A 22,579-nucleotide genomic window follows, 5' to 3' on the forward strand; every position below is an offset into this window, starting at 1 on the left:
AACGAAAAACGCTTAAGTCACATGGAAGTCCAAGTGTTACCAAAGGAAACGGACCGTAAATGCAAAAATGATGTAAACATTGTTATATTTAATGCCACTATCCTTACAAATCATAAAACTTTTGACTCATAAACTAGTTTAGTACTCAACGAGTGAAGTTTAGGTTTAGCGCAGAATAAAGTTATTTTTTAAACACTTATTTCTGTGCTCGTGTCCGTAATTATATATAAGTTAACAAAATAATAAAAAAAATAAATAAAACAAAGCAAAATAAATAAAGTAAACAATTAAATAGATCAATAAACATATATAGAAAAAGATGAAGAATGATGAAGATGAAGATGATTATTAGTAACACAAACAATAAATGAGTAAGTGAGATGATTTACAATTCCCTCCATCTTGCCTTTTCCTTACATTCTATAGTTTGCTGGTTTTAAGAAAACTATTTAATAGTATACATGTAGAAATATGTTTAGAATAAATTAAAATGTTAATCTTCTTCTTCTTTTCTGGCCTGCTCATGGTCGAGCACGTCGCGTAGACATGGCCTGGTCGCCAATCCGTTTCCAGGAAACTCGGTCCAGTGCTGCAGTCCAGGGTTCAGGACTCATACCCGTAGAGGACTACCGGACGTATCAGTGTGCGATATATCGTGCATTTCGTGTGTTGCTGGAGCCTTCTGGATCGCAGGAGTTTGTGGAGCCCGTAGTAGGCACGATTTCCCTGAACAATGCGCCTTCGGATTTCGCTGCTCATGTTGTTGTCCGAAGTTACGATCGTACCAAGGTAGCAGAACTCCTCTACCACCTCGAGATCGTCGCCGTCAACTGATACTCTGCTTCCGAGTCGGGCTCTATTACGGTCAGAGCCTCCGGCAAGCAAGTACTTTGTCTTCATCGCATTGATCCTCAATCCAATTCTGTCGGCCTCGCGTTTCAGTCGGGTGTACGGGTCGCACACCACCGCAGATGTCCGTCCGATGATGTCGATGTCATCCGCGAAGCCGAGAAATTGGAGAGAACGGGTGAAAATCGTGCCCCGGATGTCGAAGCCCGCGCTTCGCATGACACCTTCCAGAGCGATGTTAAACAGCAAACAGGAGAATCCGTCCCCTTGCCTCAAACCCCGGTGAGATTCGAACGATTCCGACAGCATGTTCGATACTCTCACCTTGCACTGCACCCCATCCATCGTGGCCTTCAACAGCCGTACCAGCTTCCCAGGGAATCCGTACTGCTGCATGGTGTTCCATAGTTCGGTCCGATCTATGGTATCGTAGGCCGCCTTAAAGTCAATGAACAGGTGGTGCGTGGGGATCTGATGCTCTCGGCACTTCTGGAGGATCTGCCGTAGAGTAAAGATTTGGTCGGTGGTCGATTTGCCTCCAACAAATCCAGCTTGGTAGCTTCCGACGAAATCTGTGGCAAGGGGCGCAAGTCTGCAGAAGAGTATTCGGGACAGGATCTTGTAGGCAGCATTCAGGACTGTGATGGCTCGGAAGTTAGCACAGTCCAGTCTGTCGCCCTTTTTGTACACTGGGTGTATGACACCCAGCTTCCACTCGTCCGGTAGTTCTTCCTGGTCCCAAATCCTTACGATCAGCCGATACATAAGCGCGGCAAGCCTCTCCGGGCCCATCTTGAACAACTCTGCCACCAGCCCATCGCTGCCAGGTGTTATGTTACGTTAATGTTAAAATGTTAATATATTCCAATTATTCAAACGATCAGCGTCACCACTTATCTTTTGTGATTTTTTTGTTCCATTCTGTAGAATAATGTACTTACTTACTTTCTCTTCTTACTTTCTGCACTGGTGAAATTTTTTTTATTTTAATTATAGAGGTTTTGAGTAGCTAGGACTACATTCGTCTCTCCGCACTGGTGGACGGAATAGAAGGAATGATGAGAATCACATAATCCGATATACTCTTACGATCATTGTGGAATCATTAATCCATTCCGACTCCGGAGATCAAAAATCGAATTCGACTCCGGCGTCAACTCCGGAGTTTACTCCGGGATCAACTATGTATTACTTCAGAATCAACTCGGTATTGATCCGGAGTCGAAGCTCAATTTCATATTTACTGCGGTTTCTATTCTGGAATTAGTTCCTATGTTTAATCCGAATTCGACGCCAGAGCCGACAACGGAATAAACGCTGTAATTTTCAGCTGTATACCGCGGGTTTCCATACTGTTTTCACATTAGTTTTTTTTAGTAATTTTCCTCATATATTGCAGCATTTTCCGACTTGTTTTCGCATAATTTTAACAGATGTCCACAAATTTTTAAAAGTTAGTTTTATTTTTTTTTATTTTAAATTTCCCTAGCTTGCGAAAAATTAATCACTAAACGTAAAATAGAATGGCGAATGCTGGGTTTATAGTTAGTTCGATTCGTGGATCTTCTCTTGGTATCGCATTATACTATATTTACTCGATTCTGGAGAATATCAATAGAGACTTAAACGAATGGAAATTTATGAGGATTCCTTTATCCTTTATCCTACACTATCGATTGCTGTGAAGAACTTTGTTACTACAAAAATAAAATCGAAAAAAAATAAAACTAAAATATCACCCTTATCTAAATCAACGATTCCTTTCAAACCATACATTTTCCGGAATGTTTAAAACACATACAACACTACTAAGAATCATATTTCATTTACTACCTCCTCCATCTAGTTCCTGGACTCTAATAAACAACCCCAACAGTAAGCCCGTAAATAACGACCAGGCACATAAATAATCGTACACAAACATTCCGCAAAGCTACAACATATTTAAATCAATTTACCGAGCAATGAAAGCCAAAAACATACGCTTCGTACTCCTTCCCAGTTGATACAGCGTACGCCATTGCCATAAGGCACACACACACAGCTTCACATCTCATCACGTTTCTGAAGCGAATTAAAATCATTACGCAGTGATTTCTGCCCAAACCATGAACCATCGTTCCGCTATCAACTAAGGGATGAGTGTATCTAAAAAATGATGACTTCGGCAAAGAACTCGGCCGTCTGCTACTGTGTTGCTGCGTTGGGAAAGCAAAAGAAGATGTCATCCATTAATCAAAGGACGAACGACGACAACGGCGACGCACTTCATGCGCCAGTGTAATGGTAAAAGTTTAACGATGAATTATGTCAAAATAGACCACCCCTGTCCACCACCTCATCGCAACCCGGATGCACAAACACCACCCACCCTACAAACACACACGGTGGCTTTCCCTACCGAAGAAACGCACAGTAAGGATCGGAAATGTGAGGAAGCTGGCCCGTCAGCATCCAAGTGTTTGATGAGGAAAATGGTACCGGTTTCATTTCACACTTTTCCCCCAAACACCCGCATACATCGTGCCACAGCTTTACAGGACATCCCATGCCGAGCGAGATCAAAATAGTTTGACGCGTCATTTTTAATCTGCTTTCATCTTTTGGCAAGGACTTGGACGTTTGGCTAGAATTTGTGAGCCTTGCAATTTTTCATCCACCAGGGCAGGCTGGCACAAAGAGGAGACGAACAAAAAAGTATTGCTTGTCCTTGCTAACAATGAGGCGTAGTGGAAATTTGAAGGTTTTGCACAAAGACTCCGCAAATGATCGAACATTGGGAGCATACTCGCACCTCGTACGGCGCAACTTTAATCGGGAGGAAGCGAAGTCAATTTAAAAGTATTACGGACTGTGAGATATGAAAGAAAACAAAAAACGCCTCTCTAAGCACGACCAGAAATGACACGTTGGACATATTGTGGTACATATTTAATGGTTGGATGGGAAAGTTTTCCCCCTCTAAAGGATTGGATTTGTGTGCATTTTAGAGACATAAAGAAGCAAAGAAGTGAAAAGCCTTGAAGAATTAGATTACAATAAGATTATTCAAAACGTTTAAGAATAATTATACATCTCCGTTCTTTCAATATAGAAAAGTACATGTTAGTATTCAAATTCAACAAAACAAAATTACAATCGAACGTTAAAGACTTTTGTAGCACAACGATAATTTTCGAAAACGATCATACGACATCATGAATCTGATCGGAGGAATAGAAACGAATCGAATAAATCGAAGAAAGAAAGAAAATACAATATTAAAAAAGATTCAATGAGGATCACGATCGGAACAAGTCGATAAAATAGGCATAATGTTAATATTAGCATTCGATACATCTCGAGGATCGGTCATAAAACAGCATTAAAATGTATGAGACTGAAAAAACTGAAAAAAAAACCTGACACGATCGCTGCGATCAACGAATAAACCTTAAATCAATAAAGTGGTTGAAATTAACACCGAAGTAAGAAACATTTCGTACGCCCTTAGCTATCTTACACAAACAATAGTATGTCCGTACCTTCGTTAATACAATGTAAGTAAAACGTATGATTTTTTTCTATCAATAACACACATTTTAACCTACCTGAAATAAAAAAAATAAAAAATAAATAAATAAAAACACACATTTTAATTTCAAAACCGATTAAATATGTTTGGTTGAGTTGAGAATAAAATCATCTTTCTCTGGTTTTCCTTCGGATGTCTTCTGTTTCATTTCGAAGAGTGTAATAATAAGGTAGGCCCGGTAATGTATGTGATAAGCGACGCAGGTTCCACACGACAGGACCGGATATCAGATCGCATCTGGACCATTCAGCAGTAGCAAGGACTGAATCTACGGCTACATGGTAAAAATAGGTCTTAATACGGCCGTTGTCAAGAAGCTAAAATAATACTTAATTTTTTGGTAAAAAAGACCAAAAGAAGCAAAAATAATAGCTATTTTTTTGGCAAAAAAGCCTCCCATTTTGTTTCTTTGTTTGATAAAATAGGCGACGGAGAAACTGAAAATTATGCCTTTTTTGTCGCTATGAAGCGCATATGATATGAAGGTTTTAATGAAGTTTTTAAATTCTCAGTAAAAATGCGTAATTTGGTCCCAAGAAATTGAAATGTAAAAAAAAAGAAAATTAAAAATTATTACGTTACAAGTTGTAAATATGTCATCTTCATCGACTGTTGCCTGTGTTTTAAAAACAACAAACTAATATTCCTATAGTTAGCCCACACACTGTAATGACTGATAGAGCTATAATGGTGAATGAACATTGGTGCTACCTCCTTTTATGGATGCTCTCTTGGTATCGGAAATGATAAAACGGTTCATTTTTGTAGGGTTGGCGCCGATCGAGGACAAGGAGCTAGCGAATGCGATGAACTAAAGAATCCTTTTTTGTCTCTTGCCTGACTCATCAACGCAAAGAGCTGTTACCTACCGCGAGCAATCAAAACATATGAAAAGGAAAATGCTGATTATTGATTGAATTACTCGAAAGGCGGTTGTCGATTAGTGGCACCTCCTTTCACGGATGTTCTCCTGATAAAATTATAACGCAAGTTGTTTTAGCCGGATTTTTACTCCTGGTGTGATCGATATCGATCTCCTTCATGCGATCCGTTTGTTAATTAAGGCGCAATAGCTAATAATGAAACTAATACCCAAAATATCCATTTCTTTCGTAATTTCTTTCGATAAAACAGTGAAAAACAAACACACCCAAACGTACGATCCTTAAGTTCGCTATACTTTATCACCTTTTTTTTCAGCTAACGATCGATATCCACGCTACCCATTCCAGCTCCGTGCAGCGTTACTTAGAGTAAATTGTGTCGATTGTTTATGTTCTCCGTGCTCCTGCGTCATCCCGTCTGCCGCTACTGTTGGGGTCTTTTTTCACTGTCCTGTACTTTACTCATACACTTACAAAACAAAAACAAACAAAAACTTACGCTCCGCCATCAGGGTAATTATGAATTGCCTACAAGGCTTCAAAACGGCGTTTGATTCAGTTCATGCAATTTCAGCTCCTCTGCGCACCGTAAAAAGCGAGTACAATGAGTGGCCTTTTTCTCGCTTTTGCTTCGCACGCATTTTACCTATTGTTCCCTACATTCATGTTTCGACTCCTTTTTATAGCATCTATCAGGACTATTACCAAAACTACTAGTCGAAGGATAGCCGTGTTGTCCTTCTCACTATCCATCGTAAGCAAACGCAAGGAATGGTCAATAGTGGGTAGTGGTCGGTACGGATGGGTGATCTTTGCTGTGCCGCCTGCTACTCGCTACTTTGCTGGACAATTTTTGCTAACGGGTGTAAAATAAATACGGGACTACCTTTCTATTTCCATCAATGGGGGGGAGGTCAGATTAAATGTTGGCTTGATCAAAAGTGCAACATGGAACGGGGAAGGTGAGTTTGAAGATGCTTCAACAAATGAAATGTGACCTACGTGGTCGGTGAACTAGACCACGTGCTCCGAATTGTGCTAAACCTAGGCCTACAATTTGTCCTTTCCTTCAGTTGCCTTTACAGTTCCGTATGATCACCACCTTCCTCATCGTCGTGCTCCTTTCGCGTTGCAGTCGGATCAATTTCCTCCACCGTGGCTCCATCAGCTTCCGAACCTTCCGACTCGGTTGTATCCTTTTCCGGGCTCTGTTCCAGTACCGGTTCGTCTGGTTTTTCCTCACCAGATGGTTCTTCCTTCTCGTCTTCCTTGCCGCTAGCGGTTTTCTCCGGCTTTGGTGGTGGTGTCGGTTTCACCTTCGGGCGCCATAGTTTCAATTTGTTAACTAAATACTTCACCTCACGGTCCAACATGCCCATACGATCGGTAATATCCTTCACCGTCAACCGTACCGGCACATTGCGGGCCAACTTCTCCTGCTCGGCCACCTCCGTATCACGCCACTCGATCGTACTACGGATCGCTTTCTCGAGCGTTTCAATCTCCACCGCCGTAAATACATCCTTCTCCGGATTGGTATCCTTCGTCAGGTTGCGCGCATTACGCAGGAACCCTTCGGAACCGTTGATCATCTGTTTCAGTGCGTTCAGCGCTTGGGGTCGCTCCTCGTGTTCCCAGTGCCTTGCGTACACCTCATTCGCGACCGTGCGCAATTCCTCCAGCTTCTTCTCGTACGTGTCCGCATCAGCATCGGAACCGTCCTCGTACAGCCACTCGGAAATCTCAACGCAACGTTGCCGAATGGAAGTGATCTCTTCCTCCGTCGCACAGGATGCGTATTCCTCTTCGTCCATCTTGACCTGTGCATCGATTACGAAACTTTCCAGCGCATTCAGTGCCGTTTCACGACGCTTCTTTGCATTATCCACCTCGTCCAGTGCGGCCATAAGTTTTGCAGACGCTTCGAACAATTCGCCCTCGAGCGGAACCACGTACGTTAGCTCCACCTTGGACGGGATCGTTTCCTTCAGCGTTACAATCTTTGGTGCTACGGTCGCATTCTTCGCCTCCGTACCGTCGTCTGGCTTTTTCTCCGATTCTCCTCCAGCCGTACCTTCCTTTCCATCCGAACTGGCATCCTTCGACGCGTCAGCGTCTTTGTCCTTCGGTGTTTGTTCCTCTGACTGTTTCCCATCCTTTCCATCAGTCGGTTCATCTTCCTCCTTTTCTGACCCTTCTTCCGTTACCTTTTCCGCCGGTTTATCGGTCGAATCGCCCGAAAACAGTTTGCTGATTGTGTTGCCAATCTTCTGGAATGTGCTCTCGTCCTCATCCTCCTCCTTGGTGACCGTTTTCTCCAGTACCAGCTCGACGTTGGCAAGCGAAAATATGCCGGAATCGTCCAGCATAAAGTGTGCCTTAATACCCTTCGATTCTACGTTCTCTACCACATTCGCTTTCAGCTTTTTGGCCACCTCGCTCAGTATTACGCGTGCCAAATCGAGCGAACCGAGCGTCCTGGTTTCGTCCCTCAGTACCGATTCCAGTTCCGCGTACTGCACGGTAAACTCAAAATCATCCGTATGCTTGTTGAACGTGATGACCTTCTTCTGTGGGTAGGAATTCATCGCACCGAACAGCGTCCTGCGTACCTGTCGCATAGTACCATTTTCGGCTTCCCGATCGAACACCACCTGGATCGGAAACAGAACCGCATCCTTTGTGATAAACTTCTTCACCTTAAAGCCGGTGGCTAGATCGGCCGCCCGGTACACGGCTCCCATGCAGGCAGCTTCGTCCGCGTTCAGGTTCTTCGCCAATTCCTGTCCGATGTGCGCACGCAGTATGTCCTGCACTTTCGGGACACGTGTGTTTCCGCCGAACAGTACGACCTGGTTGATTACATCCAGCGCTAAACCGGAAGCAGCCAGTGCCTTATCCAACGGAGCGGTTACACGTTCGTACAAATCTTTGCACAGTCCTTCAAATTGTTCACGTGTCACCAGCAACCGGAAGTCCTGCTCATCGAGCAAACCCTCGATCTGGGCGTAGTGTTCCGTGTTGGCGCTAAGTACGTTCTTTAGCCGGCCCGCTTCCTTGAACAATTTTGCCATGGCACGCGGATTGGTAAACACGTCCGTTTTGGTTTTGCCCAGCTTGTTAAACTCCTGGCCAAGGTAATCGCGAAGGCGCACCTGCATCTCCAATCCACCGAGCGTACGGTCGAAACCAACACCAAGCACTTGCACGACGGGGTGCGTTTCACGCGTGGCTTTATCCTTTGCTAGCTGGTAGCTAACCACAGCGGCGGACGTTTTATACGCGCCCATGTCGTAGAACAGGAAGTATTGGGCCGTTTCATTAATTTCCTTCCGCCGGAAGATGCCGTAGTTCAACGCAACGGCCGTGTAATCGTTAATGAGCTGTAGCACCTTCAGATTTGCCAACCGTGCAGCCGAAACGAGCGCCGTACGTTCGGCCTGTCCGTAAAATCCGGGCACAATCAGTACACACTCCGTAATGGGCTGTCCGGTAGAATCTTCCGCGTAGCCTTTCGCAACCTGCAGAAGCTGTGCGATCAGCTCTTCGATCGTGTACCGTTCTTCGCCGACCCGGAAAACGACCGTATGTCGTACGGGATCCTCCACGATGTCGTAGTACGGGAATCGTTTACTGCAATGGAACAATGTTAGCAACCGCAGCCAGCCATGTTGCAATTTTTTTATTCGCGTTACTCACCGGTACATATCCACCATCGGATTATCGATCGTTTTGCCGAGCAAATCTACCAAATAACCAAAGCTGTTGGACGGGAAACGAACGCCCAGTGTCTGTGCGTCCTCTCCAAATACGCGGTCCCCGTTGCGGAACGCGATAGTTGACGGTGTTTTTCGCTTCGATTCCTTGTTGAGTGCAATCTCCATCGGCACGCCCGGTGAAACGACGCCCACCTTCATCCACTCGCTGCCCAGGTCCACCGACATTACGGCGGCACTGTTGGCAACGGTCGCAAACAAGGCCAACACTGACAGTGTGACGAGCAGTACCATTCCGCCCGTATGGCCATCCGTACACATCCGGTGACGTGTACCCATGTCTAGGAAATTTCACTGCGAAGGCAAAAACTAACACAAAACATCAATGAAACTTCTTGCAATACGCTTTGTAAGCCACATCGTTCGCTTGCTTCATTACCTTTACGATACTAACAGCCGTTATTCCAGGGCCAATCACCTTCAATCCGGGCCAGCACGCGTTTGAAATCGTTTCCCGACTTTGCTTGCCACCAACGTTGGGTTTCGCGTGTGTTCAAAGAATCTGATGCTAAAATTGATCCCGGACCATAGTATCAATGGTTGCACAGGTACGTTAACGATGGCGTGGACTTACCGCGGAGTGGCACGTACAGTTCGGACTAAGCTTTTCCACACCGGTATCCGTGCCAGATCTGCAAAAAAAACTATTCACCGTTCGATTTCACTGACGTGGTCGTATATTGACGTGATTGCAAAGTTGTTGTTTACCTTGTCAGCACAGATTCTTCGCGAGAAGTATCAATGAAATTTAATCACTAACTGCCCTATTTGACGCCATACTGAAAGAATGTTGTAAGAATTTCTTTCTAAACGTTTCTTGAACTAACAAAATGTCGATAAATGTGTTAAATTTACAAATATTTAATGCTGATAATGAATTGCCGAGCTGTCATTGTGGTGCTTCTTTTGACCATCTATTCTACAGCCCATAGTTCATAATAAACGTACGTTTTTGCAAACTTTTTACACACAATGAATCAGGAAATAAAAAAAACAATCTATCGAAAATAAAATTGTAGCCTGAAAATGCAATTTTACTATACAACTAGGTAACATTTAACAATTATATTCAAATTATAATTAGTTTCAAACCTTTTTTCTACAATGTATTAGCCCATAGTTGACAAGAACAGCGGAAGTTTTCACGAAATATTTCAAACTAGGTTGTTCAAAGCGTTTATGATTTCTTTTTAATTTGCTATTTACAGTCATTCGTTGTTCATACCCAAGCATATATAGCTAAAATTGTGCTTATATATGTAAAATAATGATAAATTTACCATTAAAAACCTAAGCCAATTCACAATGATGCAATTTCGCCTCACCGCCATTTTCGCCGGGATGCAATTATTTGACAGCAGAAAACTGACAGCATTGCATATCGGTTTGAATTGACTGCATTGACAGGAATACGATAAATTTTTCAGTTATTTTTTGTTTCTTCTTACTTTATCATTGAAATTGTCGAGTAAAATTTTAATCAACGGGCTGTATTTGTTCAACTAATGTAATGGATGTCTGTTTATCATGTCTTAGTTCGCCACACGATTAACTAAATCAAACGTTTTCCGCACCATCCACAACGGTAAACCCACGTGCACACGATGGTTCAATTCCTTTTTTCAAATTTACATTTTACTCTCAAATGACATAGGTGTAATTTCCTTCTTTCCGAAGCAAATTGATGCTGTTTAGAACCTTCAATAAGAAATTTTCGTTGTTAGATACATTTTAAATCTTGCAAATCCAACGACTAAATCATATCACAGTTTATCCACAGTTTACCTCTTGTAAGTGTATAACAGTTTCAAAACTAATAATAAAACAAAAGCAACTATAAACTTTCCGCAAGTATATATTTTATAAACAAGTAGTTGCTTGTAAATACGTACAAAAGTAGTAAGCTAAACAAACAATACATGATTGCCACAAATAGTAAAAGTAACAATTGCAATGAAAGCGCAAAGCGAAAACCCGTTTTGCAATTAAGTTTAACAATTAATGTTTAAACAAAATTACTTTCGTTAAATGTCATCCAGCTTCGCACATAACCCAAACATCATCTAACCATCGTCTTGAAAAGGTGTCCACTTACCAGCCGCGGCTATTTTTAGAACACCTACACTCCCCTCCTAAACTTTCAAATCGTGCAACCAATACGAACTCTAAAAATAGATCCCTCTCCTACGATTTCTTTCGTTTTGATACCATACCAATTGCTACTACCGTGACCTTTGACGCATTCCAGACAGGAAAGTAAATTGGTCACTGATAAGGATTTTGCTTTTACCGCAAACTCCTACGCAGAATATACGCAATCGGAACCGAACATTCCAACGGCAGGCGAGCGGAAGGATATACGAGCGAAGCCATCATCTTTATCCAAAAATAACACTGGAATAAGTATGACGCGAACGCATGAACCGGTGGTTTACTAATTTTATCTGACGCATAAAAAAAGCTCTCGCTTTAACCGCCCTTTATGGCCACAGTGTCATTGACACGTCATTCCAACTTCGATTTGCGCCATCATTCCCGAGTTTCCCGAGTTAGGTAAACAATTTGCTTACAGTTTTTTTAACCCTCATAAACCAATGTTAATGAAATAAACTTATGTTTTTTTCGGTGTTTGGTTTACTTTTTTTTAGCAATCATTTTCTTTCTTTCCATTTTTCCACTTTGAAATGATAGGTACACGTACACTTTTTTTTATATGTTTTTTCTCTATTTCATTATAATAATAAGTCAAAGGAGTTTATACACTTTGTGGATGAATGCTCTACTTCCGAAGAAAGGAAAAAAAAAACAGAGGAAAACAATCGTCCCTACAGTTAAATACAAACGTCTGACGCTTGCGGTGTTTAGAGAAGCAAGGAAGGAAAGCTTTTTGTTATTTTAAAAGGTGTTTTCTTTAATCTGTTTTGTTTCCTTCTCTACGCATTCGATTGGTTTTGTTCTTATCTAGCTTTCCTCCACCTGCCTGCCAACCACCCGTAACGCGCACTAATTATCGCTCCAATAATCCTTCGGCCTTACACACTCACACACAGATCGTGTCGTGTGTTTTGTCTTAATAATTCTTTGTTCATGTTTTTTGTTATATTTTTTAATTATCTTTTTTATGTGTTTTTTTTTTTTTGTTCTGTTTTTCATTGTTTTTCCATTCTTCCTCTCATTTAATATACATTTGTTTTTTTTTTACCGGCTGCATAATGTTCTTCATACTTCGCTAGTAGTTGTAGTAGTACATTTGTCCTGCCGATTGGTAAATTTTAATAGTGGTTTTTAATTGTTTCTTTACACCGTTAATGCAACGGATGCATGCACATTGATTTTGCGGGCTTTAGAAACATTTTGTGCACAAAATCGTGCCACTTTTCCCCACGCAAAACTTTTGCACCATTTACGCATGGCGCCCGCGCGCTAGTGGTGGTGAATGGTGGTTATGGTCCTTTCCTCGTTAAAACTCGCTTTCTTGCGCTCGTTTTTCACTGCTTCTTTGTCTTCCATTAACACACACACACGCTTCTATTTTATTTCTTTTCTTTTTTCTTTCTCTTTCTTTCTCTTTCTCTGTCTCTCTACGCTGTATGTGGTTAAGAGTCACTTTTTTGTTTGTTTCTTGCTTGCTTATCGGCTAATATCACAGTTTTTGTTTACTTTCATTTCTTATCTTCCCTCCCCGTTGTAATATTTTAGTGTTTCTTTTTGTTGTTTGCATGTTGTTCTGGGTTTTTGTTGTTTTTGTTTATCTTTTTCTTTGTTTTGTTTCCGTTACAGTACTTGGTTGATTTTTTTTTCTTTCTTTTTTCCCTAGCGAAACACTAACTTATAAAACCTTGTTTTCTTCATTACCCGCCCGGTTAAAGGTTTTTGTTTTTTCTTTAACAATTTGTTTTTCTTCCCCATTACCAGCACATTACCTGCGTTACGGCTAGCGATGTACTCGTGTAGGAAAGAGGCCACTTCTCGATGCGAATGCTTTTTTGTGTGTTATTTTTTTGTTGTTGTTTGTAACTATACTGTATCCTTTCTTCTTGTAAAGAGAGTATTTGTTCCTGATGTTTCATCTTTGTGTCCGTATGAATGTGCTCAGTATGTTTAACCGTTTGCTTATCCTTTTGCTACTTGATTATCACTACTTGCCTACAATGGTTTTATTTTTTTTGTTTTATACAAATATTATTTGTGTGCTTTTTGTGGGTAGTTTTGTTAAGCTAATGTTTATGCGCGATTGCTTCGATTCGCTGCTAAAGTGCAAACTAAACAAAAAGGGAAACCGAAGCCGGAACATTCTGCCCGCGAGTGTTAACGAGTGGTGTGTAACACTATCACCTTAGATAGTACCACGCCCAATTGGTATTACAACTGTACACCATCTTTGTTGGATGTTTGTTAAGTTTTTGTTTTTGTTGTTGTTTTTTACACGACTTCTTTAACTCATCTCTTAACTTGCTAAGTTCAAAATGAAGAGCTTGCCTAAAGCGTTTTTTCCGTTAAATTCTTTATCGGCACAAGTGTTCTCGTTTGTTTTGCTTACACTACCAACTCTCGCAAACTTCGCCCGCTTCGAGTTTGCTATTCCACTGTACAACTTAGTTTGATTTAACTTGCTTGCGTTTCGGGCGCATTTCATATTCCAATTGGTTTTGTCATTGTTTTGGTTTTAGGTTTGTTTCTAGTTCTCCTGCCCTTAAAATGAAGAGACAAATGTGTTTTGCCTTTTCTTACCCATCCCCTTTTCCATAGTTGCTGCTTTCTATCAGAATTTCGTTTTGGCCACTAACAATTTTAATCAATGTTTTGAAAAAAACATAAGATTTAAATACATTAACAGTACAAAATAGAACCATTCATTGTTGGTGGTGCAAAAAAAAACAAATGGGTGTATAAAAAGGGAAGCATATCATAAAAAAGCACAAAGCGCAACGAAACATTTCGAGAAACATGAAACAATCTCTTATGTGCGCACGAAGGCGCACACACACACACACCAGTTGCTTCGTGTTGGGGTTGCTTTAACAGCTCGTCCCAACCTCACGATAACGCCGTAAAAAGAAAAGCGAAAGGGGGAAACAGAAAACCCAGAAGGGCGATGGGCGAACAATAACAACAAAATCAATCGAAACATTCAAAAAGCTCCACCGCGTTCGTCGGCTGTCGATGGACCAGAAAATAACGGGGAAAAATTACCTTAAAAAGAAAAGCAAAAAAAAAACAAAACAAAAAAAAGGAAAAACGAATGAGAAAACTTTCAACCCAACAGGGACCAGAGCACAGTCAACGATGGAAACACATCGCATTGCACGTAGTGGAAAATAAAAGAGAGAGAGAGAGAAGATAAAGAAAGGCATAATGAGGCGGGGGGGGGGGGGGGATTAGGAAAAGGGAGAGGAAAACAAAACAACTTGGGGGGAAAAAATCGAAACGTTACGAATTGCACACCAAACAACAGCAAGACTCCGTCGGCCACACTACGACGCCAATGCACAAAACGGTATATTATCGTCTCTTCACACCGTTACCGTCTTTCCATCATTCTAGAGCAGCTTACGGGGAAGAGGAAGCCGGTAAACCCTTCAAACAAGAAAAGGAAGGGAAGGGGATAAGGAAGAGTCGTAGTTTGGAATTTGTTTTCTACGGCAGAGTGGCAGTGGAAGTAATTTACGGTGGTAAAAACTTCAAAACTAATAGTAAAAGAGATGGAAGAAGCTAACAACACCAGCAAACGCACTCATGCAACATGTGCTATGTTTGCGTACACGTGTGGGTATGCAAAGGGTGATAAATAATATTGCAAAAAGTATAACGGACTAGTAGAAGCACGTATAGTTAAACATAGTAGAAGAAAAAGAATGTAGCATTAAAACACTTCATTCAAACACTTCTGTCAGTCTTGGTGACCCGACTACAACGCTTGGACCACTGTTTGAAAGCTGTTATTTCGTTACTTTGTTGTTACTATTAGCAACAACAAAAAAACAGAAATAAGATAAAAGTTTTGCAAGAAAGAGAATTAAACACACCCAAAATGTTCCCACCCACCAGCACAGTGCGTAGTGACACTAGGTGACAATTAATCCGCACGAGAACAAGTGACAGATAAGCATCATAGTAGACTTGGACGTTTATCTACACGATTGCCACTAGATGGAGCCACCAACTATCGGAATAGGTTTGTAGTGTCTAAGCAAAGACACGGTAAGCAACAAAATCACCCGCCCCAAAAGAAATAGCCTTAAAAGGGGTGAGGGGGAGCACACATACATACGTACAGCACACACCTCTTCCCACTGTGTGCCAGTCTCAACGCTCGTAAACATCGTAGCGCGAAACGATGGGTGCGATTTAAATCTGGCATTTTTTTTTCACCCCTATTTCTTTTCTCCTTTTGCTACCCAAGCCACTCTCGTTCGTAGTGGTGGGGCCTTGTGCCTTGCCACTTTCACTTATTTCATGTCTCACTTTGTCTTGCACGTTCGGGCTTTTTCATGGCTGGTGCGGTTGGCTCGCTCACATGACGCACCTGCGACGGAGGCTAGCCGCAAACTAGCTGGTAGCTGGCACCGTTGTGTTGCGTGATGACCGTTAGACGGTCTCAAAACGAAATACAGAAGAAAAAACGATGGCTACCCATCATCACAACCTCCTGCCGGCCGCCCTCCCCGAACCAACACACAGCGGCCAAGAGTGGGCCAAAGTGTCTGTGTCTCGACACCGTCGGACTAGGGAAGATAAACTTACCGGAAACGAATTCCATTACATACAACTGTGCGTGATTTTCACCCGATGGCAGTAAATGAAGGTTGAAGGAAAGAAATGGGAAAAAATGCAAATACTAACCGAGCCCCAAAACTAAACCTCTCCTATCTGGTAATCTAGATAGAATTAGGACAACAACGCACAGCAATGTCACAAACTGTTTGATTGGCAGGTAATCAAGGGAAGGAAGAAATGACGCTCGCTCAAATCTCTCGCTCTGGTATGTCTGTTTTCCACTTTGTTCACCCACATTATTCCGTTGGGGTTTTCCTTTTTTTTTTGTTTTGGCTCTTGTGTGTCTCTTGTTGTTGCACTTGAATATTTGCACATTTTGTTCACTACGCGTTTTACTATATTACACCATTTCCCGACACTATTGCAACATACGTTCATTTGCGGAAAATGGGCGACAACGATAATCAGTCAAATCAATCCAGCTTGTGGTGAAATGCGAAAACTTTGACAATTTGCGTAAAAAATAAATGATTAGTTTCCTTTGAGTAGGAGGAGCATTGGGAATGAGGGAAGAGGATGGGAACGATAAGAAAAGTGTTCAAAGTGACCTGATAGTTTGCAAATAATAAGAATAATATTACTAAAAATGAATAACATAACTAATTACGATAAAATTAACCTAAACGTTACGCTTTTTCTTGTTTGTTTGTTTGCTTGCTTGTCTTCCACAATACGTTGCGCGTTCGGTTTTTGCATGATTTTGGTGGTTTGTTTGAAATTAAAATAAAATTTTCCCTAACACAAAAACCGAACCGAACATGCATGAGCGCACAGAAGAAACAGCAGAAACAACAGTCGTTCTACAACGCTTGTGTTTTGGGGGTTTTGAACTAAACTTGAACTAAATAAAATTGTCTAATGTGACGCAAACGGTCGTTCCTTCTCTTAGGCGTTTTTAAGCAAATCATTGGAGCTACACAAGCACACACACACACACGCATGCACACCATGTCTCAGTGTGGAAAATGGACAAACGTCAACTGTAAGATGGCGCTTGGGGAGAAACACACTTTGACATTTTTTGTTTCTATTGTTTGGAACGCACCATATTTCCTCCTCTCATCCAATGTGCTTATTGAGTTTAAATGTGTGTGTGTGTGTGTGTGGCTGTGTGTGAATGCGTTATCATTGCACACCCCGCCAGGTGAAAACGCGAAGTAAAAAAAAGTGAAATCAATTTCCCTTCCAATGTGCACATTGTTGCTTCTTCGCACGGAACCCCTTATGCGTAGTTTTAGGGCAAATAAATTAAGAATTACGTTAACGTTATGGAGGATGGGAAGTGCGCGCACACACACACACTGTGTGTGGTGCCGCAACTGTGACTACTACCCACTACTACTGTTACTACTACCACACCACACTACTAAAGCAGCCATTCGCACACACGCACCGAGCGTGCCGTTGTGTCGGCGGCCTACTTTCAAGTTTCCAGCGACGTAACGACGAGATTGTGGAACACGCTGGCACCACCATCCGTACCCATCAGCATGGCTGCCTGGCCGCAGGAATCCACACCACCCCCAACGCTACCGTTGCAGGAAGCGTTCGTGCCGGTAACGTTGGTTGCCGCTGCCACTGCACCATTTCCGGCCGCACTTCCGGTAACGCCACAACCCATCGCGGTTCCGGTTGCGTTACCGGTGGCGGCTGCGGCGGCTGCCGCTGCTGCCGCTGCCGCAGCCGCTGCACCGGCCGCTGAAGTGGCTGCGACGACGGCTGCCGCCGCCATTGCACCGCCATTACTAACGCCGAGCCGTAACGCATCCATGATCACCTCGAACTCCTTCTGGTGGTGATGGTGCACCTGATAGTCGAACCCGGCCAGATCCGGCAGTGGATGGAACGGGTGCAGGAAGGGATGCGAGAAGGAATGCAACTGCTGCTGCTGCTGCTGCTGGCTCTGATGATGTTCCAGCAGATCACCGATCTTTGGTCGCTTGGATGAGATGATACATTCTCCGTCGTGTGACCCATCGTCACCATTGACCGATCGCTCCACACCGGTACCATTGTCCGTCGCCGGTGGACAGTCGTCGATCCCGGTAAGCAGTCGGCCCGCACTGGGGAAATAGATCTGCGACAAGGCTTCCCGCACCAACCGATCGCTGTCGTCGTCGTCGATCGAGGCAAACTTGCGCTTGCGTGACACCATCGCCTGCTCGAGCTGTTCCGCTCCCTGCGTTATCTCCGGATCGACCAGCGGCATTGCGGCGTCCAGCGCACACAGTTCGCGATCGAGCGTCTCCAGATCCGTCTCGACCGAGGATGACTTTCTTTGGCTCACCTGTGAAGGTCGGTCCGCGTCCGGGCTGGTAGTGCCGGTGGAATCCGAAAGGGCGGAGGTGTTGCTAGCGATGGAATTGGAAGCCGCGGTTGTTCCGTTGCACACGTCCGTTCCGGTGCTGTTATTTGCTGTTTGCTGATGTACGGACGCCGCTGGATGTAGATGGTGGGACTGAGACAACCGTTGGTGCAGGGCCTGCAGATGCTGATGGTGGTTGAGGTGGTTGTGGTGGTGTTGCGAGGATAGATTATGATTATGCTGCAGCTGACAGTTGTTGTTCATGTTTTCATTGTTGTGCACAAACTCGCCCAGCTCGTCGCTGCAGTTACTGCTGCCGTGATGATGCAGGTGATGGTGATGATGATGGTGAAGGTGGTGATGGTGATTATTGTTGTTGGCATTGGTAATATTGTTGTTAATGCAATCCTCCGACGACACATCGTCCTCATCGAGCTGCTTTCGGTTACTATCGTTGGATCTGTACGCACGGGAAAAAAAAAGAAAACAATCGAAATTGACATGTAAGTTTTTTTTGCCCACAAATAATCACCGTAGTAGCATTAACAGCAAACAAACACCACAACAGCGCGTAGTATATCACTTGTCTAGTAAACAACAATAAAGGATATAATCAATCGATTTGACGTAGACCGTACATTCCCAGAATAGAACCCGAGCATGTTGTGCCCTTTTTCTTTGTCGCGATCGATTTCTGCGAACAGTGTGACGTTTTACAATAATGTCATTCATGACGTCACATACGAGCAAACGCCTACTACGAAAAAATACAAGCGAACGGCACAAATAAGCGTCGGCTCCTCTGTACGCACACAGGTATTAATCGAATAAGAGACAAGCATAAACCTATGTTTGCGTGTGTGTGTGTCTGTCAGTGATTATGTTAGTATCGGTTGCATACAATTTTTGTTTTTGTTTGTTGCTTTTTTGCGATAGAGATGTTTATTTATGGTAAAATTATTTTACTTTTACTAACTCTATATATGGCCATCACTACCACCATTTACTTGTCGCGTAAGTAACGCTACGAAAAAAAAACTATCACATTTAGTGTAGCCACCTTGTGCATGATTTGTTTCCCCGGTTTTAGATAACGTGTTTAGCTTCTTTCAATTCAATAAACGTCACCGTTGGTTAGCACTACGTCACTAACCGCTATTTTAGCGGTCGTATTTCTCTGTATTGGAAGAAACGTTTTCGATATGGCAAATATCGCATCATTCGCACATTCTTGCTTGTGTGAGCAGGCAAAACTGTCTAAAATTAGCCATCGTAGTGAGTTTTAGCAACCTTCCTTGCAAACCCCTAGAGAACGCTTTCCCATCCTCCGCATCCCTACACGCTCTCTCTCTCTCTCTCTTCCGTCTGTTCCATCCAGAATATCAAGCAGTGGTAGAACTGATGTCCCCTCTCCTTCCCCCACCCCACTCAAACACACATTCTTGATCTGGTTTCTGCAACATGTCGTATTGTTATTTTCAGTTTTGCTATTTTTAGTGCCATGCCAGATCATCCCTCACCGTTGAGGGAAAGCATGAAAGGGATGCGAGAGCGTTGCGGGCATCATATAACACGGAAGAAATCAATCGAAGTTACAGATTGGTGATGAAACAATAGCCGAAACATCAAACATCACCACCACCGGTCGGTGAAGAACGCAAACGTTCAAAAGTCACCGCTCACTTTGCTCCACCGTCACACACATGTTCGTTACGGTCGGAGCATAAAATCTTGCGACTCTACACAGCATCTTCATCCGTCTCCATCTTTCTTCTGTTTCATCGGTACTGTTGCGGTGGTAATAAACAATATATCGTCGTTGTTTTTTCTTTTCTTTCTGTTAATGGACCTCACGGCACCGACATCAAGCGCGCGAGAGCATAAATGAGGGTTCTCTTGCGAGCACTTTTTGTCTCTCGTAAACATTGTTCACTCGCATCGCGTACACACGATGAGATAAAAACCGTTATGCATCTCATCCAACTCGTTTCTTCCATCTCGCTCCTTTCAACTTGTCGTCGCACAAAATTTACACACATCGCACGACGCGTGCAAGTAATTTCCCCTCTCCAGCACACACACACTACCCAACCGCGTTCCCTTCCACAATCGATCCGCTGACAATTAAACGTCACACACTTAGTAGTCAAAGCTGAAGCGGAGTTGGAAACTTATACTCACTTGGCGAGATTGGAGAGCATCAGGAGCTTGTGCTGTTTCTCACGCCGTATGTCATCGGTGAGACGCGAGTACGTGTTATTGATGCACACCGATCGGCGCAGGTTGCGCTCCGAGTCCTTGATGCGTTCCAGCTTGTGCACGCACAGCTGCAGGATCCGTTTGCGCACCTCACGCTGTTTGAGCTGTGGCGAGATCATCGGCACCTTCGGACGGTTGCGGCGGATCGGTGGCGAGGAATGCGGTGGCCCAAACATATCCGAGTCGTCCTCGGCCACGGTAGACGTACTGTTGGTTGGCAGGGTCATGGCGATGATGGTGTTTTTTTTTCGCGGTGAAGCTGCGATTAAGCTCCCACACCACTATACGATACGAAAGCACTTAGCGCGAAGATCGCACCGAACCGAGGAGCTTTGTTCACTAATACGCTTGTTATACTGATTTACGATTGCTCGAGTTTTGCAGCTTACGGTGCAAACATTCAAACACACCAACACTCACGCAACGCGATTAAATGAGGACGAATCGTCAACTATGTGATGTGAAGATGAATGAAGAATATTCCTTCCTTCCGCACTACACACACGCACACGCACGCACACGTACGCGAGTAGACACTTTCTCAGACACGCATTTACTCACGCGTTTTCCGTTTCTAGTTCACGCTCTAAATTCATTCACTTTTCAAATTTCTATATCGCACACACCCGTTACTAACGTTACGGTGACGGCGTTACGCGCGTGGCGTTATAAAACACAGCCAACTGAGTTGGAGGCTGCGGTGTGTGATTTTTCTTACTGCTTCTAACTAGCACAACACACAAATTGTTGGCAAGTTGCACGTTTTTTCGGAAAACTCTTTTTTAGTCAACGTGCAGACACGTGCAAAATCACACACAAACACTTAACCCTGCGTCACTGCACACACACACACACACACTGGACAGACGGGTTGTTTCGAAACCCGTTTTTGTCTTATCCGATCAATGCCGCCGTCGACCTTGCCCCGTTAGGTAGGCCGTTAGGAAGGAGTAGTTTAACAGTCACTCCACCAAGCACGCACATGCACCCGTTCACAACCGGACCGAACTCAAACACTCTTCTGTGTGGTGGAATGGTCAAAAAGTAACAAAAGCACCCGAACGATTTTTCACACGAGGAAAACCACGTTACAAAGCGTGTTTGACGTTACCGAGCGATATATAACAATGCTCTACTACTGTTGTGTACTGAACCAAACACACACACGCACAGTGATAAACACTTCACAATGGTAAACACATTTACGGTGTATATAGCTGAGGAGACGTTCGAAAGCTTTGACGAAACGGGATCATCCAAAACGGGACACACGCATCCGTTGCACGTGCACAATATTTTGGGAGAAGACAACACACAGAAAACCAAAAAAAAACCGAAAGTATTTCCACGCCACGGGAGAGAGCAACAACAGAGCTCTGTGGCTGAAATTGACACGCGACTTCCGATTGTAGAGCACCACTTTCTGTTTTTATTCTCACTGTTACTGCACTTTGTGTGGTGTGGTTGGATTTATATAGCGATCATATGCTTTGGCTATACCATTATTTCCAAATGGGGCACTTCACATCTCCACCATAACCTTCTTATTCCGGGATTGGCAATTTTTTCAACACATATATTTTTTAATTTCTTTTGTTTTAATATTTTCAATTCCGAGCCGAGCGTATCCGATTACGGTTGTGTTTTTTTTTTCTTCTTTCGCTTTGTTTTATATCTCACTAAAGCAGGATAATAATTGATCAACACGATTGTGTCCCTTCCTGAGGTTTATCACACACAACACCTTCACTGGCTTTTCTTAAAGGGATATATCTCGAACGCGCACGGTTACATGCCCGCGTGTGCTGTACGCTCAAACGCCGGAACGAAAATGATTCGAGTGTCCCCGAGCGACCGGGAATGCACCGTCAAACGAACGAGCACAATACGGTCCCGCCGTCTGTCGGTTGCTGTGTGGCGAACGCAACGAGCGCACACGGCCGTCTCACAACGCTCCAGCCGCGCGCCAGAGAGAAACGGCCAGTTTCAAGCGCGAGTGACCGTGAGCCGTGAGTGACCCGATCGCTGTTCCGTCATTCTACACCGTTTACAGTGTAACCGTGTAAAACACATCACCGGCACTCACCGGCACTGTACGTACGCGATACGTGTGACAAGATGATGATGGTGGTAGTGTGTACGAGAGTTGGCCATC

At 43.4% G+C, this 22,579-nt stretch overlaps 2 protein-coding genes across 6 annotated transcripts; both read right to left on the reverse strand.

Annotated features, from left to right (window-relative positions):
• Positions 1-5,580: 5,580 nt before the first annotated feature.
• Positions 5,581-10,002, reverse strand: LOC125774752 (hypoxia up-regulated protein 1). 5 transcript variants are annotated; one of them, XM_049444950.1, is made up of 5 exons: positions 9,792-10,002; positions 9,658-9,715; positions 9,463-9,591; positions 9,007-9,392; positions 5,581-8,940 (listed from the first exon to the last, which is right to left on the reverse strand). In XM_049444950.1, the coding sequence occupies exons 4-5, from the start codon at positions 9,360-9,362 to the stop codon at positions 6,387-6,389; spliced, it is 2,910 nt and encodes a 969-aa protein (XP_049300907.1). In that variant the 5' UTR covers positions 9,363-9,392; positions 9,463-9,591; positions 9,658-9,715; positions 9,792-10,002; the 3' UTR covers positions 5,581-6,386. The 5 variants fall into 5 exon arrangements, with proteins under 5 accessions (XP_049300907.1, XP_049300905.1, XP_049300909.1 ...); XM_049444948.1 differs by having other exon boundaries at positions 9,658-9,727; XM_049444952.1 differs by having other exon boundaries at positions 9,463-9,715.
• Positions 10,003-12,132: 2,130 nt separating this feature from the next.
• LOC125774759 (centrosomal and chromosomal factor) lies at positions 12,133-22,374 on the reverse strand. Its single transcript, XM_049444964.1, has 2 exons — positions 20,347-22,374; positions 12,133-18,625 (listed from the first exon to the last, which is right to left on the reverse strand). The coding sequence occupies exons 1-2, from the start codon at positions 20,649-20,651 to the stop codon at positions 17,284-17,286; spliced, it is 1,647 nt and encodes a 548-aa protein (XP_049300921.1). The 5' UTR covers positions 20,652-22,374; the 3' UTR covers positions 12,133-17,283.
• Between the last annotated feature and the right edge of the window lie 205 nt (positions 22,375-22,579).

This window comes from Anopheles funestus, chromosome 2RL, assembly GCF_943734845.2.
Source record: "Anopheles funestus chromosome 2RL, idAnoFuneDA-416_04, whole genome shotgun sequence".
In the NCBI taxonomy this organism is placed as follows: domain Eukaryota; kingdom Metazoa; phylum Arthropoda; class Insecta; order Diptera; family Culicidae; genus Anopheles; species Anopheles funestus.